This window comes from Kryptolebias marmoratus, linkage group LG13 (assembly GCF_001649575.2).
Source record: "Kryptolebias marmoratus isolate JLee-2015 linkage group LG13, ASM164957v2, whole genome shotgun sequence".
Classification (NCBI taxonomy): Eukaryota; Metazoa; Chordata; class Actinopteri; order Cyprinodontiformes; family Rivulidae; genus Kryptolebias; species Kryptolebias marmoratus.
Genome location: NC_051442.1, coordinates 4,532,123 through 4,555,911, shown reverse-complemented (window position 1 = coordinate 4,555,911; position 23,789 = coordinate 4,532,123). Strand labels below are relative to the sequence as shown.

Sequence of the window (23,789 nt, the reverse complement as noted above, 5' to 3'; positions counted from 1 at the left end):
AGGACCTAGCACAGTGAGGTGGAACCGCAGCCTGCTGAGTGAACCCAAGGGTGCCCCCGAGCATCACCACCTGCGTCTCCTGACCTCCCCCCTCCCCCTCTTCCTCCAATCACCTCTTTTGACACCCCAAAGGGCTGCCGAGGGTGCCCATGGGCACATGGGGTGTGTTCATTATATATGATAAGAGGCTGTAAATTACCAGCCTACATCGCTGCCAAGACCAGAACTGGCTTCGGCCCTCTCTCTTTCTTTCTTCCTCTGTCTGGCTGTAAGCGCTATCAAATACAGCTGCGAACACAAAACAACCCTGCCACACCAGACAGCAAATTGGCTCAGAGTTAAAAACACACACACACACCCACACTCAGACACTTACACACAGACAGTGCACAACAACAGAATATTAATGAAGGCCTGATCTGTAAAGAGAGTGTATATCTTCTCTGTGTGTGTGTGCGCACCGCTTAGGAAGAGAAATAGCACAGCTGCTCTGACTACCACTTCTACGAGCCAACATTGTGAATTTGCGCACTCTTAAACCTATACTGTAATGTAAATATGCTTTACCTCTATATAAACTGAAACGGCAATAATCTTCTAATGACACGTCAAGAGGAAATGATGAAACTTCAGCTGGATTGAAAGAAATAACTGAGTGAGGGAGAGAAGGAGAGATTGCAAGATTAGGATGCTGAAATAAACACCATTAAATCTGTTTTTTTTTTCCTTTCTCTCTTCTCGTCCTAAATGGTGATCCAGTGTCAGACTCAGTCGCAGCAAGACTGCTTTCAAAAGATAAGGCAGCAGACAGGTAAAATGAAGTGGTCGCAATGAGCGTCCATAAAAGTGCTTTTTGCTCCTTTCTGTTGTCAGTTGATACAACAGAATGCTGATCCAACTAATAACCAAGCTGTATCTAAAAAGCTTTCTCTAGAAGATGAGCTGCCACAGTCTGTCCATTAAAATTAGGGCTGAAAACTGGGGATTGAGATCTTTAAGGGGAATTCTTGTCAAACTGACTTTTGTTTCTCAGGAACAATACCTGCGGGAACCGGGGATTTGTTGTGTTCTGTGATGCTTTGGTGAAACAAGGACAGCTTATCCCAACATCATCAACTATGCATGGCTCACTTTAATACTTAAGTCTGACAACAACAACAAAAACGATTGTGTGATACTGTATCTATACATTTTTTATTTTCATTTCTTTTCTTTTACTTCCAATACTTCAAGATCTGATTGAATTCCATAAGAGAACAAAATCTACCAACAAAACCCAGAATATGAAGCTGGTGGAGCACTGAGTGAGGATGATTAAACTAATGGCGCACCTAAATCCCACAACACAACCACTGTTCTTACAATTAAAAGCCTAGTATTCCTTGAAGTAATGCATATCACCTGCCACCTTTAATGCCATAGTTTTAAACTAAGACCATCTCATATTTTGGGAGTTGTAGCCATTTTGGTTAAACTTTGAATTTAACAGTATTCGTAATCTCATGCAACATTGTGAGGTTGTCACACTCAGAGTATGTGTTGGGGAGGACTCTGAGCTACCACAGCACCAGATTTTAGCTCAATATCTGTCAAACTGACTGAATCATAGCCGGACTTGTGTTTTATAAGGCCAGTTTGAAGTGGTGGCCATCTTGAATTGGTTTGGCTACAAAAATAAACATTTGTAAAGCAATATGCAAGGATTATTTCCTGAAAGTTTTGATGTAATCCATCCATTGGTTTCTAAGTTAGGGATGAGTCTCAGCTACTACCAAACCAAATTTTAGCTCAATATCTGTAAAATTAACTGAGTTATATATATCTGTGTTTTCTGAGGTTGATTAGCTGTGGCAGCCATTTTAAATCAAGCTGACTCCAAAGGTTAATCATTTGTAGATGCCAACCCATTGATTACATTTGTTAAGTCATTGAAATCTGTTTGGTGATTCACAAGAAATTGTGCTAATGGACAAATAAACACACACACACACACACACACACACACACACACACACACGGACAAAAACATTATTGCTCTGCATTAGCATTCAGTAGCAGAAAACAACAAAACAACATGCAAAACAGCTGCTAAGTATTGCCTTTGCATTTTTTTCTTCTCTTCCCACTGATTACCTCAAGTCATCTGTGCTGTCAATGCAATTCAATTGTGGCAGTGATACATTTTTATTTTCTCCAAAATAAAAAGATGCATTTGTAGGAAATGCTTTCAAAATTATGAGTGGTACATTTTTAACAAAAAGCTGTACTTGACCTAGATCTTGTGCCTCTGATTTTATAAATCGTTGTGATGAGTCACTCTAAAAACATAACAGATGTGGAAAAAAAATAGCAACCAAATGTATTTGCTCTTTTATGTTTCCTGTCGAGCTCTAAATCAGGTCCGAATTCAGAACAGACAGTTTCATAGTCAGGTACAAAGTCTAAGCTTCAACTTTTGGGTCTTAAACTAATCATAATCCTATATATTTGACATGTTAAATGTCTACATAACAACAGCAAGGTTAGTTTGAGAAAAGAAATGATTCCATAAATTAATCTGCTTCCAGTATCACTCAGTGAAAAGCTTCAATACCACTTTGTCTTATAGCTGCAAGTCCTCTTTTGTCTTTTTGCTTAACCCACAAAAAAAATGAGAACATTTGTTCACATTTTCTAAACAAAAAGCTTAGCATTTCCTGAAAGAATACATAATATTGTATTAAACTAAAATATTATGTTATATAGGCTTTTCGGTCAAACCTTGAAAATAACATTATGCATATCTCATGAGATGTTAGGATATCTCACATAATCCGTTAGCACTTGGAGTCTAAAAGCTAATCAGTTAAAGGTAGGTAGGTAGGTACATTTATTTATATAGCACTTTTCAGCATGAGGCGACTCAAAGTGCTTTACAAAAAATTACAGACAGAGTTACAGAACATGACAAGATAACTAAGCTAAAACATGACAATGCTAACAAAGGTACAGGATAAAGATGTACATTCAATTACTATTTTCCTAAAGTTTCATAAAAATCCATCCAGTGGTTCATGAGATATTTTGCCAACAATAAGTACAAATAAACACATGAATACACGGGCAAAAACATTATCACCTTTTTATCTTTTGGGGTGGATGATAAATATAGTAGTGATCCAATCCATTGTTAAAATCTGAGAGATGGCAATGTAAATGCGAAACTAACAGGTTGGTCACAGGGCTGTTTCTGCACAGCGGATAAGCTGTCTACCACCATCTGGTCTTTAATACTATTTTTGCTTTGTTACACGATCACATATGACTAATGTTAACAACAAGATGTAAATGTAGAAGAGCAGTATGCCGCTACAGTTTTTTTTTTTTGAGAGTAAATTAGGACCTACTATTTCTGGCCCCCATGACGACTGTGTGAGTTGCTGACTTTATAATCCCCTGACAAAAGGCTCGGCATCATATTTAAACGGCTGCTTTCACGGCTGGCTCATTGTGATTTAACACGTGCCCGTGGTGGGATGAGCTTCAAAGTGGCTGCAAAGTCTCATCTGCAGCTCCGGCGACGAGCTGAGGTGACATTTGCGTTGCCAGGGTGGGCAGGTGGATCAGAGACGCTGCATGTGTCCCCCTCACTGTCTGGTGAGGAGAACAGATGTGTGCTACTGTACAGACGGCTCGAGCAGCCACATCCTTCCCACCCTCCCCCAACCCCAAAGCCCCACAGCTCCAACCACCATCACACACTAATGGCGTATTCGCCTGACTTGTAAATAGGGCCGACTGCTCTCATCTCACTGCCTTTCGTTTCAAATATTTATCCATGAGCTGGTGAGCTAAATCGGCTCTGACAGTGAGACTGTTATTTAAGGTCGCAGACAGGCGGTTGGGTGAGAGAGACTGAGAAAAAGAGGGAAGGGAAAAAAAAGGGCCCTTTCCTCGCTGGTGAAATGGGATTCATTTCCATGTGTTCATATTCTGTCATGGCTACGTTTTTTTCTTCCACTCTGAATGGCTGCATCTGTCAGGCTACCTTTGCTCCCTCGGAAAAAAAATGTATTAGAATCCTGGCCTTGTCCTTGAGAGCCAGCACTGAGAGAATTATAGTGGAATGAAAGGGGAAAAAAATCAAAACAAAATAGTCACTGTAAATAATCTTCTTCTGGCTGCCGCAGAATACGTTTTGCAGTGACCTGAATTCATGCTGTTTATTCAGCGGAGCTAAATTTTCTAAAATAAAACATGCCTTTTTAGGTTGAATCATACAGTTGGCTGTATTTGTACATGGCAATTCTTGTCTTCCTCACACAAAAAGCTATAACCAACTCAATTTTAAATGGGCAGATATGCTATTATTCCAACACAAACAGGTGGGAAGGGTAAAATGGTTTTGAGGAGATTACAAGGTATGGATGTTTGTCTGCAGGGAGATCTGGTCTAAACATTTAGCCTCTGGGCCACATTTAGACACTAAAGGTATCTCACTGGGGTGTGACAAATGAAACTACGTGGTGACTCAAAATTGCTGGAAAATGGTGAGAAAATGGGTGCTTTTTTCTGTTGCAGTCTTGCTGATTTTTGAATGTTTGTGACCAAGCGATCAGTGAGCCGAGCAGCCGCTTTTTGAGCAGCCAATTTAAAAAAAAAACAAGAATTACTTTCATGCACACAGCATGCAAAAATGGATTCAAGTTTGTGCATATTATTTTGTTGTCCAAATTATAACTTCATCGGCCTACTTTGTACCCACCTCAACTACCACCTACATGTATAGATATGGAGTTTTGGCCTTGTCCGCAGTAATAAAGGCATTGCTTCAGTCTGTCATGATGAAGAAAGACTTGAGTCCACAGGTAAAGCTCTCAATATCCTGGTCTGTCTATGTTTTAACCCTTAGCTTTGGTTATTTGGTTTGAATCATGACCGAAAAAACAAGATCCTGGATTCAAGCACCTAAAATGAGCTTCTGTCATAGGATGGCTGGGCTCAGCCATAGAGATAAAATGATAAGTGAGATGTTCCATCATCTGGGCGGAGCTTGGACTAGAGCCACTGTTCCTCCGCATCAAAAAGAGTCAGCTGAGGAGATTTGGATGTCTGATTAGGATGCTTCCAGGGTGCCTCCCTTTGGAAGTTTTCTAGTCTAGTTCCAATGGAAGGAGACCCTGAAGCAGACCCAGAACTGCTAGAGGGATTAGATCCTCTCTGGCTTGGGTACGCATTTGGTTTCCCCAGGAGGAGCTGGAGAGTGTTGCAGGGAATAAGGATGTCTAGGTTTCCCTTTTGGACATGTTGGCTCTGCAACCCTACCAGGATAGGTGGTAGAAGATAGACAGATGGATGGACATGGTTTCTGTCAGAGGAGAGCTTCTGTGCGGGTATCAGAATACAGCTCTTGCACCCAGAAGTCCAATCGTGGCACCCATCAGTGCTCTGATGGCAGTGCCCATCTATTCAAAAAGCTTGTTATTGTGACAGAATGGGGAAAAAAACCAAGATCCTCCTTGGCTAAGTTGTTGCATTAATTTTGAAAATATCTCACCACAATTTGGGAATGTCAGACAAAGAGAAAGATTTAAAATCTAGCTAGATGAAATTTACATTATTTGAATTGCAAATAATTGGCCATCAACTCCATTAAAACTTGTGAATCCAGTATTTACTGTAGCTTTTTCTTCTCACATACCAACAGTTTACTGGAGAACGTGAAAACTTGTTAAATTATTTTACTATTATAAATCTCACTGAGTTATTACAGTATCCACTGTTTATTCAGTTTTTTGTAGAATTTAACATTAGTTCAGTACTGCCAACTACTATTTACCTCAGTTAGGAAGGACACTATGTTTTGTGTCATATCTATGCAGTGATTTATGAGAAAAATAAATCAAGTATAAAAAGAATCACTGTAATAATTTTTGGACAGAGATATGCCTGTTTAGGTTTTTAAAATTTGTTATTATTACAGAACTGTGAACAACTTGAGTTCAGTGGTTCCATTATAATGGAGAAAAGGCAGACATCTCTACAGCCAATATTTCCAATCTAGTTGGATAAATACCACTGTAGGCCAAAGGTAATTGAAAAAAACCTCAGTGGAATTGAAGGCTCAAAGTCAAGGCTCTCGGTGTTTCAGTCAGCTTAGGTTCTGGATAGTGACAGAAATGGATGCATGGTAGTGACTCATATTAAATTCCTTAAAGTATTGCATATCCCCACCACCTTTCATGTCAGAGTTTTACACAAAGATCATCTTCCATTTAAAAAGGACTGAATTATAGCAGTGATGATTTATCATGTCATAATAAAGTAGTTGTGATGGTTTGGTTTGTGTAGGTCTCTGAGTGTCTTTGCTCTAAAGATATTTTGTGTAACAAGATCAGAGTAATCCAGAAAAAATAATAAAAAAATGGCCCAACATTTTATTTTCACTGTAGAGGCAAAGAATCAAACTTCAGAATGTGGCTGAGGAGAAAAAACCTCTCTGCTGTACTTAGTTTACAAACCACAGACACAAATGTGACTTAAAATGATTTAACTGTTCAAACACTGAGAAGGAGTCAAAGTGAAGACGGATAACAGGCGCTTCCACTGACCTGTGTGCGAGCGGAGGTGACGTTTGAGTGCAGTATGGCTGGGGAAAGTTCGGTTGCATTCGCTGCAAATGTAGCTGCGGACGCCAGCGTGTACTTCCATGTGCTGCTGCAGTGCTGTCTGGGTTTGGAAACGTTTCCCACAGAGAAGGCAAAAGATGGCCATGTCTGACCCTGCAAAGAAACGAAACATGCCAAAGGTTAAATACAGAAAAAAGATGAGTGACAATATTTCATAATATACCCTTAATTTGGGCACTTGCTTATCTTTCTGCCAATATATCTTCACATCTCAATAATTATTGCAAAAACTGGAGCTGTTATTGAAACGAAAGGTGCCTAGAATTACAACTTTTTATATTTGAGGTGATTTGAAGGAAAAAAAATTACAACCATCCAAGGTTGGTACATCTTTTAGGAACTCTTTGTCACAAAGCCACAGTGATAAACAAATCACATAAGGTTGTACACGCTCACTGATTAAGCCAACAACAACCCAGTGATGTTCAAACACTTTACATTTATGAACTGTTCCTCTGCAGGCTTACATCCTGTATTTATTGGATTAAAGTTGTACACAATTCTCATGTTTCAGGGTGGGTGTGTAGAAAGATAAAGATCTCCTATGCAATACTTCAATCGAGCCTCGACTCTGGCGAGCACAGTGGATTTTTCTCCAGCAGAGATAAAGAGCACACAATTGCAAGCATACACAAACAGCTAAAATCACAAACACACATACACACGTGTGCGGTTGCACTCTGCCTTGAACACACTCCCTTCACACTTTTTCAATTACCCAGCTGGGGAAAACTCTGGGGAAGGACTGAGTGTTTGGAGCTCAGTTTCTATTTCATCAGTCAATAACACATCTTTGGGGCAAAGCTGACACTAATTTAAAAATCTATGAAGAGCAGCCCGCCTCATGTTCATAACCACTGGAGGAGGAGGAGGAGGAGGGGGAGGGTCTAAGACAGAGTCCACACCAGATCAATCACTCTCGGCCAATCTACACACTACAAAACTCAGATGATTGAGGGAGATGATATTAGAGGATAATGACAGGACAAAGAGTTTTGGAGAAGCAGGTGATTCAGTTTGTTGGAAGGGGACAACATGGAAATGAAGAAAAAAACAGTTTTGTAGGGAGAGAAAATAAAAAAATAAAATAAAATTATGCATATGAATATGCCTTTATGTTCTGTACTAAAACAACTTCATTTCTACGTAGACGTGCCTTTAACCCCATACAGTGACGTAATCAAGGTTTTATTCTGCCATGGTGAACAGTAGTTTTTTGTGTATTGTGTGCAGCTTCTTGCATTTAGCATATTGTTAGCACACACAGCTTGTCATCTAGATATTATTATCAAGCAAAGGTGAGACCATCACACCACACTAGAGAACAAGCTCTAAGGCTTGAGCCTGGACTGAGTAACCTGCACACTACATCTCACATCAAACCTTCAACTGCAGCTCGTCATCAAAGTCCATCGAGCACCATGCCTCAGAATTTGCACTTTAAGATGGAGACAGTCAGTCAGGGACACTCAGAGGCATTTTAGTTGGGTAGCCGGGCCCACTTTGATTCAGACAGTTCGTTCTCAGGCAGGGGACCAGGAGACAAGTTCCCCAGGTGATGGGAGGGCAGGAAGGTGGGAACCCAAGACCATGCCCGAAACCTTGTTACTACTTACGCTTCCTCTAGATAGTCAAGTTTCATCGTCTTCTCAGAGCTCCACCAGGGCCCCTGCAGAAGCAATCTGAGAACCTATCTAAACCATTTTATTGGTAGTAGCAATGTACCATTCTGGGTCATTTTTTTTTCTTAGAGTTAATAGAATGTCCTCCCTGATGATTTGTACAGACTATTACCAAGCATGAAACATCTATTTTGATGATTTTAAAAGGGAAACATTCCAGCTTTAATCAGGAACCACACAGCATCACAATAAACTAACAAAGGAAGCTTGAGGAACAACATGAAGAGTAGATCATGTGATTCTCTGACACAAGCTGCAGGAAAATTTTAAATCTGAGTTTAATGAAAAATGTTCCAAATGACTCAGTGACTTCAGTCACTGTAGACAAAGTACAGACCGCACAGCGTGACAAACTTGAGTACAGTCTGAGGTTTGATCATGTTACCAAAACATCTTTGAATTTCACAGTATGATGCAGGACCATTGTTTAGAAGCCAAACCAAAGATGTCACTCCAGTTTTTTCAAGTTTGTCATCTATGGGCTGGAAAATAAGTGAACCAGAACTCACAAAAATAAATCCTGGCTTTAGCAATAGAATGAGTCTTCGTTCTTTTAACATCTAGGAGTATTTTTCCTTATGGACATGAGATTTTCCTCTCTATAAGACTTATGATAGATTTGAGGAGCATATTTATTCTACCTTGATGTTGCCATTAAGTTCTTGCTCCACCCTTTCATTCAATGAGTGGTTTGCTCTGCTCGTAATAAGATTTTTAAATTTGCTGGATGATTATTAGACTGTAATCACAAGACATCACTGGGTCAAGTTGTAAAGTTCCTACTCCCTAAAGATATGGCAGGAATAAGATTATTCAAAATGTACAGCCTCATTACTTTGACAAAATTCAAAAGCAAAAAAAAAAAAATCTTAAAAAAACCCATCTATTCACATAATACACAGTAACAATAAAAATGTTTATTATGTTTCAATGTTTATGTTAGTTTTTACTTCATTTTTTTTGAGAATTTCTTTTTAAGAACAACAGTAAAAACAAACAAATCTTCATTGTTACAGTAATGAGTGAAAATAATTTGGTACAAGCACCCCAGGCAAATTATTTTCTTGAGCTGTTTTTCCTCACCTGTGCCTTCACGCTCTTTAAAGTAGAAAAAAAGGCTGCATTGAGCAAGATTGACTGCTTCTGGAATCTTCTTAGGTCTCTTGATGCTAAAGGGACTTTTTTCTAAAAAATTCTGTCTCCTATTCTCTTTTTCCCCCTCAGTCTTTCTTTGTTAGTTTATCATTTGTCTTATGACTGGCTGTCAGTGGACAAACATAAAAAGATGACCATTTCCTCCCGGCCACTTCAGACAAAATCATTACTGGTTCAGATTTAGGACTTAAAGCACCATTTTGTTCTTGTTGTTTGCGAGGCAGCGTAGATGACAGAAAGCGTGAAAGAAATGCTTGTAGTAGGAGGTGGGGTGGGCTCACAAAGACTTTGTCCAAATATGGGGAATTAGAAGAGAAAAGGCTTCTGGAATGTAAAGGTCAACCCACCTCTGACCTTTGGGATTGAGCAGGGTGGAAATATGAAACCCAGATACAAACACACCCTCATACACAAAAACAACAAAACGAGGAAACAATAAGAGGAAGCACCAGTCCAAAAAAAAAAAAGACCACTTTGAAGTCGGGGCAGTAACTGTGGCGCGACACACTGAGTTGAATGGTGTACAATGTGTCTGCAAGTGCGTAATAACTTTAAATAAGTCTGCTTTTATTAAAGAAATACAGTCTAGTAAAAGGAGTAAAACAAAGAGTGAGACAAAAATGGCAAGAAATACAAGAAAAAACCAAACAAAAATATCAATATTTAAATATGGTTCAATCTAAATAACAGAAAGCCAAAATTTTCAAATTGATACTTTTTTAAATTTTAAAGAGTTCTTATATATCATGTGTTAGAACATCAGAACAAAAGATATAATACTTTTGTTCCTGAGGTGTTAGTGTTCACCTCTTATTGTGACCCATTGTAAATGTCATTATGCAACTCACAGTACACAGCACATTCTTTGCTGTACATTTTTTAAAATAATTTTAAATGTATATCCAATTGTTAGTTTGTTTTTGGACAGGTTTGAGGATAATACTTATATCACTTCCAAATCATTGCCAGCTACTAATATTCTCCAAAGCACTGTGGGAAATGCATTTAATCAAAGACTCGAGTGTTTGTCCAATGCCTGCAACACTGCCAGCAAGAAAATTGTATGCATTTCGTTTACTGTTGTAAAACATGGCATGCAAGGAATATAAAGGCACAAACTCACATACAAATTTAGCCATTTAAAATACAAACTAATAAGGAGTCTGATACACAATCTATGATTTTATTACCTCTACCGTCTGTGGTAACCCAAAACACCATTGGTCACTACATTTGACCTTTTTATGATAAAATCCTATTTTATTCACAACACTGTCAGATTAATAACAGGTCAATTATATATTATTTTTCAGTATCTTTTTGTACTATGGTGCATCTCCTTTAACTTGTTTGCAGTTATGTGACTCATTAGAAAGAATGGAGAAACCCAATCCAGCATACAGTTGTAGGCTGACACATTTTTTGTCACCTTGTTTCTTTGAATAGCATAAAACAGCCAAATGAGCTCTAATATACTTGATTAGCTGAACTTTTGTGGTGAAAAAAAAATGCATGAAAATAGACCCTTTAAATAACAAAAAAGTATGGATTTACTTACAAAACAAGAAACTAACTTACCAAGGTAACAAAGCAAAAAGAACTGATGCAACAAAAATTTACAATGATTTCTTTTCCTGGTACCATAAACAAGATTTTACAAAACTAAGGTTTTTGAATAGTTTATTTAAACTATGAGTAATATTTTAGATGTTTTACTCATAATTCGAGTGAAGTAAATCTGTTTGTTACTTGCTATCATTCGAACTTCTTGTCTGCAAACACCAGTTTGTGGCAAAGTGCTAACTTCAATTACTCCGAGACAAAATTAAGTGGTACAAAGTATACAGTCGGTACGGGGAATAATTGTGTGTTTCAGGAAAGTGAGTTAAGGTTTTGTCAGCAGCTGATAGATAAAGAGAGTGGAGGAGAGATAAAAAAGGAAGAAAAGGTTGGAGAAAAGTAGTTGAACCAGGAGGTCCATTACAGTGTAAAATTGAGTCAGCCGAAAGTGACACCTGAAAGGAGGAGCTGGAGGGGCCGGTGTGGTAGGGTTCTTAGTCTCAGTCCTGTTTGGCTGTTTTGGAATAATTTATCTCCCCTAACCAGCCTCTTTCTACCTTTCATGCCATCTATTTATAGAGGCAGGCAGTTTCTTAATGGTTCTGAACTGGGAGGGCTGCTGTTATTTAAGTGGGGGATGGACAGAGGCAGGTAATAGAGAGGACTACTCCCTGAAGGGAGGTGACAGTGGCCGGATGGGCAAGGACCAGAGAAACGGCCTGAGGCTAAAGGCTAGTCACTGACGTAAGCATTTTCCATGAGTTCAATGTGCAGCAGGGTAACGATGCACCATCATGTCTAATCTTAGGGCCTACCCACACTTTAACATGTATATTATGCAAAACCTACCTTTTCTGCTTCATTTCCACCTATCATCTATATGAAAACTACATTTTAATTATCTTTAAAAGTGCTACCCTGAATACTCATTTAAAAAATTATGTATTTATCAAATCTGTGTGTGGAGATGACACTATATCTGACTTTACACACAGCTTCTTTGTGTATTGAGTATGCAATGGATAATACAGCAACAATGCTGTTGCTTTTATATTACCATTCTCCTGACCTTGTCACCGTTATATTTCAGCCATGTGCGAAAGAGGCTAATTATTGAGAAAAATAGTCATGAGTAATTTAACCCCCTCCCTCTCCCTTTTAGGGAAATCATTAGCCATGTTTAGAAAGTTATTCCTTATGTTTTGATGTGTTGTCAGTGTTGCAGTGTTGTTAACTCAGGGGGTGCCATCAAGGGGGATGCATAATATGCATAATTTGTCTGATAGCAAAATATGTTGTGAATCAGTGAATAGATTTCATTAAAACTCTCAGAAACTAATCAATGGATAGAAGACAGAAAAAAATGGCTAAAACTCAGTCAATTCTACCAATGTTGATGTAATAGTAGCTGATAGTCATGCCCAACAAATGCTCCGAGCGCTGGCAGAGCTCAGGAATTCTATGTGTAAAACACTGACATGCAAGTCAGCATTATTTCAACTGCTAGTTTCAATTCTGAACATGAAGAACATGAAGTTCTCAGTATGTACTATAGAGGAAAGGACCAAAGTGGACCTATAACTGAAGGTGATTCCCTAACTCCCAGATTGCCAATATTTTTCAAAAAGCCTATATAAAAACAACTGCATAATAAAACTCCTAAAATTTTGTTATGGCTTTTGGTTTTAGTGGTTCACACCAAGATTAATAGTGGCCCTGATCAAAATAAGGCTGACTAAATTTGGTGATTTAGGTAAAAGAAAAATGGATCAGGAAGCTTGAAGACCTTCTTAGAGATCTAAAGTTGAGGCTGCTAACAGCTTATGCTCCTATTAAAAGTGTCACAGCAAAATCAGCATTGATAATTAACTGTAATAACATTAAAAAAACATTAAAGCCTCTGAAATCCATCTTGAACGCACGTGTTACTGGGACTGTTGTAGTAGAGACAGTGTAATGTGTCCTGACGGTGTCCTGCAATGCAGCGTGCTGAACAGAGGACCTGCCAGATTTAATGAGGCAGAGAGCAGCGGGACCTCAGCACAAGGTGTTCAATCACAGGCCATTACCAACAGACCTCAACCTCTGTTACTGCTTGCTCTTGTCAATAGCAATCTATGCCAGGGTATAGTTTATCCATACAGAGGGCAGAATAGCGACTAAATGTAGGCTTCTGTATCCTTACACGCCTACATTAATTGTTGGGGTCTTACTCTGAGCTCCGTTTCAGGCGTAACAACAGAAGCGCAATCCTAAAGTTGCCACAGCAGGATTTCTGCGCTGCTACTTTCAAGTGTTGCTCATAAACTACAACTTTAAATCTTCAGCTCATCTAAACGTGATTCATCTTGAGCCGAAGTGTTCATACCTCACCTGAAAACTGTCATAGAAGAAAACAAGAAAAACTATTTTGTTTAACTTGAGGGTTCAGTCACTCCAAAAGCTAGTAAATAGACCTTGACATGATTTTTTTTTTTCCAAAAGAAATGATGAACTGCCTATTTTCAAGTCATCTCAGAAATGTACTTTTTGTTAGGGAAAAAAAAAGAATAACAAGGAGTACAATCAAAATAAAGCCATCCCTGCTTGAAGCAAAAACTGTTCTGATAGATTCCTCAAGTTAACTGAGGAATGGGAGTAATTTAAATGCGACAGCACACAAACTGTAGTATGTTTTTGATGGAAACGTGAAGAAAATTCATTTAAGTCTTTTATTGACAATAAAGGGGCAACATCATAGCCCTTTTATTCCCTAAAGTTACCATCTGTGACAACATTTTTTCAGTCTTGATGTGATAACCTAAAAAATAGTTGTTCTTCTGCCTGACTGAGAGGCCCGATTCACAGGCTACTGTCCATTTAACTGTTTAATTATTTGTATGGCCTGCGTAATAAAAAATTCATCATCTGAACAAGCCTGAGTTGGCTCAGCAGGCAGAGGTGGAAAGCAGTGAATTATATTTTCTGACTGGGGCCTTTCTGGGTGGAGTTTACATGTTCTCCCTCTGCACACATGGGTTTCCTCTGGGTAACCTGGTTTTCTCCCCAAAACATGCATGTTTGGTTAATTTGTAACTCGAAAATTGTCCCTACGTGTGAGTGAGAATGGTTGTTTGTCTCTATGTGTCCCCCTGTGATGAACACATAGTCCTGTCCAGGGTGTCCCCCGCCTCTCGCACAGTGACTGCTGGAGATAGACGCGATCCGGAAAGGAAAAAGCAGGTAAAGACAATAAATGGATTTTGAGATCAGTTTAAGACCTAGTTCTGATAATCATAATTCACTGATGGGCCGTTTCTTTGAGTCACTTTCTCCTCCCCCCACTGTGACACACCCTTTTTGACTTGTCTTTTAAAATTATTTAGATCCACCAAAGTTATTGGAAAATAATTACTGTGGACTTATTCAGCTTTTGTAAATGTTAGTGAGACTCAGCTGCTGTGTGGCTTGGTTTCCTTACAGATGGAAAAATCACTCTTGGCACACATTTTACTTAAGATTTAAGACCAGAACAGCTAATCTGTACAAGTTTAGATTGTTAAACTTTTTCATGAACACACATGTCAGTAATCATTTTTTTACTGTCTGTTTTGACAACTGTCCTTGCTTCACACCAGCGTGTGAATCAGTGTCCTTACAGTCAGTCACAACAACCTTCACTCTACCTGTGGTTCAGCTCTGCTCCCTGCCTCCATAAAACTGCCAGTTAGCGGGCGCACCAGTCACAATAATCCTCCTTATGTCGGCAGAGCAAGGTGCAAAAAACAAGGAGAGGTGAAGTTCCTGCTCTCCTCTGGCTTCCTCAAGTGTTTGTTGTTACTCTAAATCGGCAATCAGGCATCATCACACATCAGGTCACATCCTCTTTGAAAAGGTCGCTTTTTCACCGCCACCTCCGTGGGGCGTCGCCACAGACATGCATCTTGTCTTAAATAAGCAAATAAACGTCTTCGGTAATTTCCTCTCACATAAATACGAAAAGGTGTCTAAGAAACCCTTAGGTTATGGCTGCCATGGCATGTTTGGAGCCAGAAAGACCTCCTTATGGGCAACGGTTGCTTACCTGTATTAACACTTGGAAAGCTAATGGTCCAGCCACCATGAAGGAGTTTTTCTAAAAGGTGTTTTTCTTGTACACACGCACTCACAAACAGCTTTGGCCAACAAAAACCTACTATCGAACACAGTTCCTGGATAAAGGTAATGTTTAAATGGGGAATAAAACTTTTCTTTTTCTTACAACTTTCAAACAAGATAAGGATGTGACTGTCAGAACTTATTTTCTATTTTAAAATCTCTCTAAACCCTAAAAAAAGGTTCAGACATGTTTTGTCAGTGTGATAATGGTTACTTTAGCAGATAATCTAGGTAGAAAGTTTCTTCTCAACACTACAAGAACAACAAAAGAAGAGTTTTGCAAACCAAATGCTTAAAAATTCCTCCAGGCATTAAAATTTTAAACTCTTTAAATTTCCTGAGTTGTAATGCTGCTACATGTTCTCAAAAGAGGCATGGAGAATGCTAATCTGGATGCCGAAAAAAAGTTTTCTGTTAAAGAGGCTCTCATAACATGTATTGCATCTGAATTACATCATTCCGCACAAGCTTAGAAAATTTATTTTCTATTTGTCACATGCAGCCTTTCACTGGTAACAGTTTGGCAATAAAATACCATTGGTTTAAAGTAGCGATCAAGTTAGGACAAACTTTAAAGACTTTTTCAGGCCATGAAGTCTTTTCTACATGTAATTTACATAAATTTTCATTCTTGGAGCTGTTAATTTAACCCGATGCTACTGAACACACTTATTAATGTGTAAGTTTCTAGACAACACCATTTATTTTCTTATTAAGAACATACGGCCGTTTGTATCGCAAAGTAACATCCCTGACAGATCATTTTTCAGGAGAATAGGCTTTGCCACATACAGTTTTTTAAGAATTGTATCAATTACTCGAAGGTGAATGTAATTTTCACCATGCATGGTCTTTCATTCCAAGTATTCTGTTATCCAGCCGTGCACAGCACTTCTCTAACATCCTCTTCTTTAAGTCTAGCTCCTCTTACGTACTTCGAAACACACATGCACAACATTAGAAACATAAACACAGAGGTCTGAGTATTTATGGGTTACACTGTGTGTGTGTCTTTGTAGACACGGTATGAGAGAGAAAATAAGAGAATGTTTGTGCTGCTGCTAATTCATTTAAAAACACCTCTACAAAACTATTTATTGATCAAAGTGGAGGAGGGAGGAATGAAAATGAGGTTTAGGTAATGAGAGGGAGAGAGAGAGAGAGAGCGATCTGCATCTTGGGAAAACTACTGGATGAGGCAACAAAAGTATATAATGTTAACTTCCAGTCAGGCAGGAATTCACTGTTATCTAAAAAAGGAATTAACTAAGATTTCCCTTTGTACATGAAAAACAACCACTTTCTTAGTTGAAATCATATATTAGTTGTTGATAAATGCAGCTGAAACTACAACCATGGGAACATGTTTCAGTTAGGGGTGCTGTGAGCATGTTTGACCCCAAACACCCACATAAAAAACACAGTAATACCAAATATATCCTGTGGAATGCAAACTGGCAGTGCACGTCGTCTTATCTGAATGTAGACCTTAAAGGTACTCATTGCAAAGTCACGATAACTGGACAAAAATAAGAAACATAATCAGCACAATATTTTTCCTCATACTAAGGATTAATATGTGCCTAAATAAAAAATATGTAAGCAAAATTTGTGACTGAATACCAATCAAACATTGTTTACCCACGAAAAGAGACAAACTGATTACAAATAGGTCAAACGTTAAACTTGCCAGTCATATTTGTTTACCTACACAGACTATGGCCAGCCTAATGTCGGTCAATCATGTGACTCAAGCCAGTGTTTTGTTGACGTTGCATGTGTACCCACATTTAAGAATTGCATTGGTATATCTGGAAAACTACTGGAGTGAACTCTTTCAAACTGCACCCTTTGATACAGTTCAGGAAAACACCTTAATTTTGACTACATACTTTGCAAAGAGCGACTTTAAAAACTATACTGCATATTTTAGACAGACAATATATATAAATATGCAATTATGCACTAACCAATCTTCCCACTTTTTTTTTGTTAATAGATTTTAAGTAATTGTAAAATGTTGTACACATGTATACGATAACAGTGCTGCTTTATTGACCAGGACTAAACAAAACTCAACATGAAATTACTGGAATTTAAACACACGCAGCACTAATGAAATCTGTTTTTATTTACGTTTTTCATTATTCTCTAAATATATATTTGGACATGCATGTTCTCTGACATCTATCAAGGGGTGCTGCAGCACCCGCCACACCCCTACTTCCTTCAAACAAATCACTGCAACACACAAATCACTTCCTTTTGTTTCATAAGAAACAAAAAGGATATAGTTTTAGAATTTACAAGAAACAGACATATTAATAAAATAATATTATTAATTATAATAATTATAAAACCACTATTATAGATTAAGTTTTGTTTCCACAAATGCAACTTTAAAAAAAAAAAAAAAATCAAAAATTTCCCAAGAATCTAATACAATTACAATGATGTGAACAATTAACTGGTAACATAGGGTCAGCCTAAAAACTGATAGCTTGTCACATTTTTTATGCAAAAAAAGAAGAAAGTTAAAAAAAAAATATCGGCATTAAACAAAAATTCAACGTCTTGCAGCGTTTTGATTTATTTATTTTTGTTATTTCTTTTCCCCCTTGTCTCTGCCTCCTCCTTCCATCGGGCAGTGATAATTCACGTCGGGCCTGCAGCGGCGCTGACATTGTAAGATGAACGACTCCCACCTAGATTAATGCCACCAGATGCCAGGCGAGATGCCATATTAATTACCCAGAGATAATGTCAGCACAACCATATGGCAGCTCAACTGGCCATTTAGTTGACAGGGAGAGGTCTTTATAGCGGCGCAAATTTCCTCATCTGCACAGCATCCCAGCCGCTCTGCGCTCCCTCCCTACTGTACCGAGGCACATCAAGCTCTTTATGACTATTTGCACATTGATAGTCAAACTGTGGTGTCCACTTAGGTTTAGCAGAAGGTTAGGAGGGACAAGAAAACAATGTTGAGAAGGCATGTGATTCAAGCTGCTTTATAGTTAAAATGTGCTGTTTGATCCAAGTAATAGATCAGGTAAAATTAGAACCTCTAAATTTTGTCCTCCTGCTAGAAATCTTTTAAAGCAACACACATGTTGATGAAAATATTGTGCCAGATACATTTTTTTTTTTACACATTTAGGGATGCTTTTCAGTAGATACATATATTTGTACCCTATTATTCTTATCTTTTTAAGATTTACATATTCAAATAATCAAAGACTGAGTCTGAAATCTGCATACAAGTATTATCAAGAGTACAATAAAGAGTAAAGCTCTTAAACATTGACAACTATGGTGTCTGTTTTCCTACAACACGCCTTTTTTTAAATTTATTTTTTAGGTTTTCAGCTTTTAAATACACATCTAACCCACCATTATCCACAATGCATATAAATTGCAAGAATTTATTTAGCAGAGTGCGTTTGTTTTCCTTCTCACTGCCACGCCGACTGTAAAGATCATCAACGATGCAAGCTGGGAATTAATGTCAACGTGAAAAACAGCGGCAGAGCCCTTTATCATGATTTACAGTGGCACCGCCGGCCCCTTCTTGTTGTGAACTTAAGGATCATTTACAAAGATGGACCATGCTTGTCATCCAGTCCAGCTGGCCCCTACTATAACCAACACCACCACCTCCACAGGAGCACCCACCTACCCCACCCTCCAATCCCCACAAATCCGATTTAATCAGACAACTTGTGCAGTGTGGCTCGGAGTAAGAAAAAGGATAATTAGTAAACAGAGGAGCTACTCGCCAGGCTTCATTGGCATTCGCACCGGGTTACTGTGTCGCATTTAAAATGCAGTCTGATGAAGTCTACAGAATCAAACCATTTGTTACTCCTATTGAGGAGGCTTCAGGCTACTGGCAATTAAATTGGAATTAGCGCTGGGGAATGAGATACGGCAGATTCATACCAAGAAGAGGAGGGAGGGAAGGAGGGGAAGAAAAGAACCAGAGAGAAAGCTCTGTTCTGGCCTGGCTCTGCTCTACAGTGGGTCAAATCTGGAAAGGATTTAGTTTCTTTTATGTTTGTTTATGTCCTGCACCACTCTAATTTTTTATATTTAAAACCCTAACTGCTGCCCATCCCCTGACTTACTTCAACTCTGTAACTAAAGAAATGCACCGATTAATATAGTTCTTTAAAAGTAAAAGCTCTGAAAGCAAACTAAATTACAAAATAAAGTAAATCATTCAGGGCATCGATGGGCTTCAAGAGAAAATATGGGCCAAAAAAAAAAAAAAAAGCAGAGACAGAAGCACACCTAAAGTGCCGGAGTTTGTGAAGAACTGAGACAAAAAACAAAGACATTTGCTCGTCCACAGCTGACTGGCCACAGTAAAGTGAAGCTTGGCATGTTGGTCCACTGGCAGAGGTAGAGAAAGATGGAAGAAAAAGACGGGCGAAGAGATGGATGGCAGAGCGGGAGCAGATAAATGAAGTGGAAATGAGAGGGAACAGCTCACGCAGCTACAGCTGGCCTTTGTAACTCGCAGCCAGGCTGACCATGACAACTGGCCCGCTCTTCCTCCGTCTGGTTCGCTTTTTAACAGAGAGGTGGAGCGGCGGGCGGCGGTGAGCAGTGCAGGATATACGACTGGTTAAAAGGCCAGCAGGAGACTCTCAGGATGGAAGCTTTTATAACAGTTACAGGTGTGGACATGTGTTCATAACAGAAACAAAGTCATTTACAGTAACTTCACTGTTCACCAGAGGTCATCGACAAAATCTGCTCAAGGGCCAGAATATGTCCAAGTAGACAGTGTGAGGTTCCATATTGGTTTCTGGTCTAATTTATTTAAATTTCTATTTATTTCCTATGTATTATGATTTTATTTCAAAGTGTTTGAGAGTGTTTCACTTTGTTTTTCTGATTGAGTTTTGGTTGTGACTTCACTTTACTTTGAATCATTGTACAAAGACTGTAAATATGCATTTTTTTTAAAGATGATAAAAATGGTTGGCAGATAAGAGTTTTTTTATGGCTGATGTTGATCTTTAGAAATCAGGGCAGTCGATGCAGATATACAACACCATTATGGTTTATTTTTTTTGTTAATATATACATTTTCATTCAACCAAATATAAGAAAAGTTACTTGATAAACATATTTAACAACCCTTGTAAAATAATATAGTCCTAAAAAAAAAAACGGGTACAGAAAATGGATGGATGGATGGATGCTGGATGAAAAATAGCTTTTGCTGTAGTATAAAAATAAAAATCAAGTTGTCTGTCCTTTTTAACATCAGGACAGTAACTTGTTCATTTACTATTGCTGGCCAATCGAGCATCACTTACTTTGCTAAATTAAAATGCTGGACGGGATTTTATTGCCGCTCTTCTGAAATTAGAAAACACTAAACAAAATGTGGTTTTAGAAGGAAAACAACAGAACACAAGATGATCATTATGATAGTAAAGTGTGTGTCTCTATGCACATAAATGCAAACATGCACTCAGATGCTTCATTCTCAAGGTTAAATACAAAGATGTTGTTCAAGCGAAGTCCATTACTGCAGCAAAGCAATGAAAATAAATGACAGCTTTCAGAGGGACGCTCGGGTATCCCACAGAGAAATTTGTGCAAGCTGATCATTTGTATACTCTGTTTTCTCCACATAGAATGCTCAATTGTGTGTTTACAGATGAAGCACCACATCTGAGTGCCGACCTATTTTTCTCTTTAACAGGAAATGGAGACATTTTCACTCTAAATAAATCAGTGAATCTGGCGGATGTTAATCCCTGTCACCAAGATTAATGGTGTTGAACAAGGGAAAAAAAAAAAAAAAATCCAGTCTCCTTTTTTTTTTTAAACCTACAAAGAGCTTTGAAGAATTGTAAAACGTGTATATTAAAAATGGATTTTATCAAGAAGAAAGCCTTTAGGTTTGTGGACATACGGTGCAGTGGAATTTTAAACACAAAATATGAGGATGTACTAAAATTAAAAGGCCTGAATAGTTAATTTATCTGTAAGCTTTACATAAAATGTAGGAAAAAAACAAACTAAACCAGATCAATATTTTGTGTACCATTCTGTTCTGATGTTGAGATCAGGGCTCCAGGGAGAACCATCCTGCTTTTGAAGCACTGCTACTGAAGAGTTTGAGCTCATTGTCATTCACTACAGAGGAAATCTGACAGATCAGATGCTTTCCTGACTGCGTGTGATGGAAAAGACTATAAACATCTGAAGTTCAAAACTTTTGCACAGTTCTTGACTTCAAACAACACAAAGGAAAAGGATGAGCTGAGATCAATTAGAAAAGTAAGAATGATGCCGACTAACTTTGACCGTTTGTCCTGATTCCACGACTTGTTATGAAACGAGGAAACTCTTTTATGACGTGTGGATGCCAATTTTTTAAAAAAGACAAATCATTTTGTCGTAAAATTAAAAGAAAGTAGGAAAGTGTGACAACTTCCATCAAAAATCATTTATGGTTGTCCTGACAAAAAATAATGTCAATTCTTTTAAATCGATTGTATTGACACTTTGATGGTCGGGAAGTCTTGAAACAGTCTCTGCTGGTGAAATTTCCAGGGTTGTTGGTGGGTAAAACCACTTTAAAATTCAAGTGGGTTCAGCGAGTTAGGGTAAAGATTAAAGTTCTGTGACTTAACTTTCAACATTGTGCAAAATGTACAAAAATATACTAACTAACCTGCAAATAGTGTGGCAAGATTGTGCCACCCCGTAGAACCACCTGGATGAAGGTGAACTATGTACCTTCATAACACTGCAGCCACCAAAACACTTAAAATGAAAAGGTGGCATGATTAAGATTGGGACTGCAGATGGAAGTTAGCCATTGGCTAAATTTGCCTCTCCGGAGTCTGTTGCTATAAAGCATAGTTCCAAATAAATAAGATAAAATAAATTTATGGCAATTATTATTATTTATTAACTGGGCACAAAGAGGTTTACATTCTATTCCAGTTACAAATCTGCGCTTTTGTTGGCCTCTCTCTGGAAAGTGTTTCGTTTTTTGGTTGTTTTTTTTTCCCTCTGCAAACTTACAGCTTCGTTTCTATCAAAGCCCTATTTATTCTAAAGTTTGCAAAGTGTTTCACAGACTGCTTACTGAGCCACTAAAATATTTAGGGTTTGGAGGCAAGTCTAATCAGCCATCACCCCCTACCACCATCTTTACCTCATGTCCTGCAATGGAATCCCAAATCTCTCCTTGCCTTCCCAGGATTTATTCTTCCAACTGGCCATCTGGACAGTGGAGGCAGACAATGTAAAAAGGAAAAAAGGGGGCTGGGTGATGGGGTTGCAAACCCACATTAGTCACAGGCTCTTAGGTCCTTCGACCCATACACACACACACACTAAAATGACCCCAGCTCCCCCTCACTTTTCTGCTCCTTTGGCTGCTGACATTGTCTTTCCTGCTGGACAAAAGGCTTTTAGCACCTCACCCTACTGTCCCTAACCTCCTCACATACTCAGCACCCATCATCCTTTGCAGCCCAGACGTGCCGGACAGGACGGGGTGTTTGTTTTGTTTTCTCAGACGAAGAGAAGAAGGGAAAGGAAGGGAGGGATGGGACAAAAAAGAAGCAGGAGTGAGGGGTGCAGGCAGTCGGAGGCTATCTGCTGCGTGCAACTGAAAAAGGTAGAGCAAATCATACATGAATGCGGAGGGAAAAGCATGGCCAAATCGCTCCTGAATTCTAAAGTATTCAGTACAATGGGAATGGCATGCTTCTAGGTTGGCTTAATGTAGTTAACATCGGCCTTTTGTTGGGAGGAGCAGCGGATGAGTCTAGGGGCGGAAGTCTGAGAAAAAAGTCAAAGCGCACTACAAGTATCCTTTGTTGACGAGGTTTAACATGCATTTCTTCCTCTGGAAGAAACAAGAAGGAGAAAAACATGGAAAGCAGAGGTGCACTGCGACCATCTTGTGCTAGAAAACAGTCATCAACGAGGAAAAGGCAGGGCTGTGTCACCTAGTTCACCAGGAGCTTCGGATATAAAACACAACAACAACAAAACATGAACAAAACAAACAGTGAGGTCATCCCGATGAGATCAAGATGGCACACAGAAGCCAACAGCTCTATTTTATTTTTGAAACATAACAATGTGAGGGAAGAAATGATCAGAAAATAGGCAAAAGCGGCGTGGTATAAAGTACTGCTGATGACATGCTGTACACAGAAAGAACAATACAAACCGGTGAGAGCACTGAAATAACAGGAAACATTAAATATATAAGGTGAGTAGAGCTCAGATGATGAGAGTGAAAGCAAACCAACATTTCTTTTTAGAAACACTTTATAATTTAATGAAAGAATAAAAAGTAAATGCTGTGTATCTTTACTGTTTCAATATAAATATACATGCAGTACACTGGAATTGTGTTTTATGCTCACAGAGTGCTTTTATGTATATTTATTTAAGCTTTACAAACCATGGCACTGCCACAGAGACAACTTTATTGTGTCACACAAACACAAACATTTTCTGATCTTATTTTAAAACTCTACCATTCAAGTCAAACTTTAAAATGTTTTAGACTCATCTAAAAAAATATAGATTTGTT

The 23,789-nt window shown here is 38.5% G+C and overlaps 1 protein-coding gene across 4 annotated transcripts in view; it reads right to left on the bottom strand.

Moving 5' to 3' along the window:
• The window catches only part of zbtb16a (zinc finger and BTB domain containing 16a), a 147,306-nt gene that overhangs the window by 11,517 nt on the left and 112,000 nt on the right, over positions 1-23,789 (bottom strand). For all 4 annotated transcript variants that reach the window (XM_025006737.2, XM_017419917.3, XM_025006738.2 and 1 more), the window contains one exon: positions 6,591-6,761. In XM_025006737.2, the coding sequence (XP_024862505.1) occupies positions 6,591-6,761 (171 nt within the window). The remainder of the gene's footprint in view (positions 1-6,590; positions 6,762-23,789) is intronic.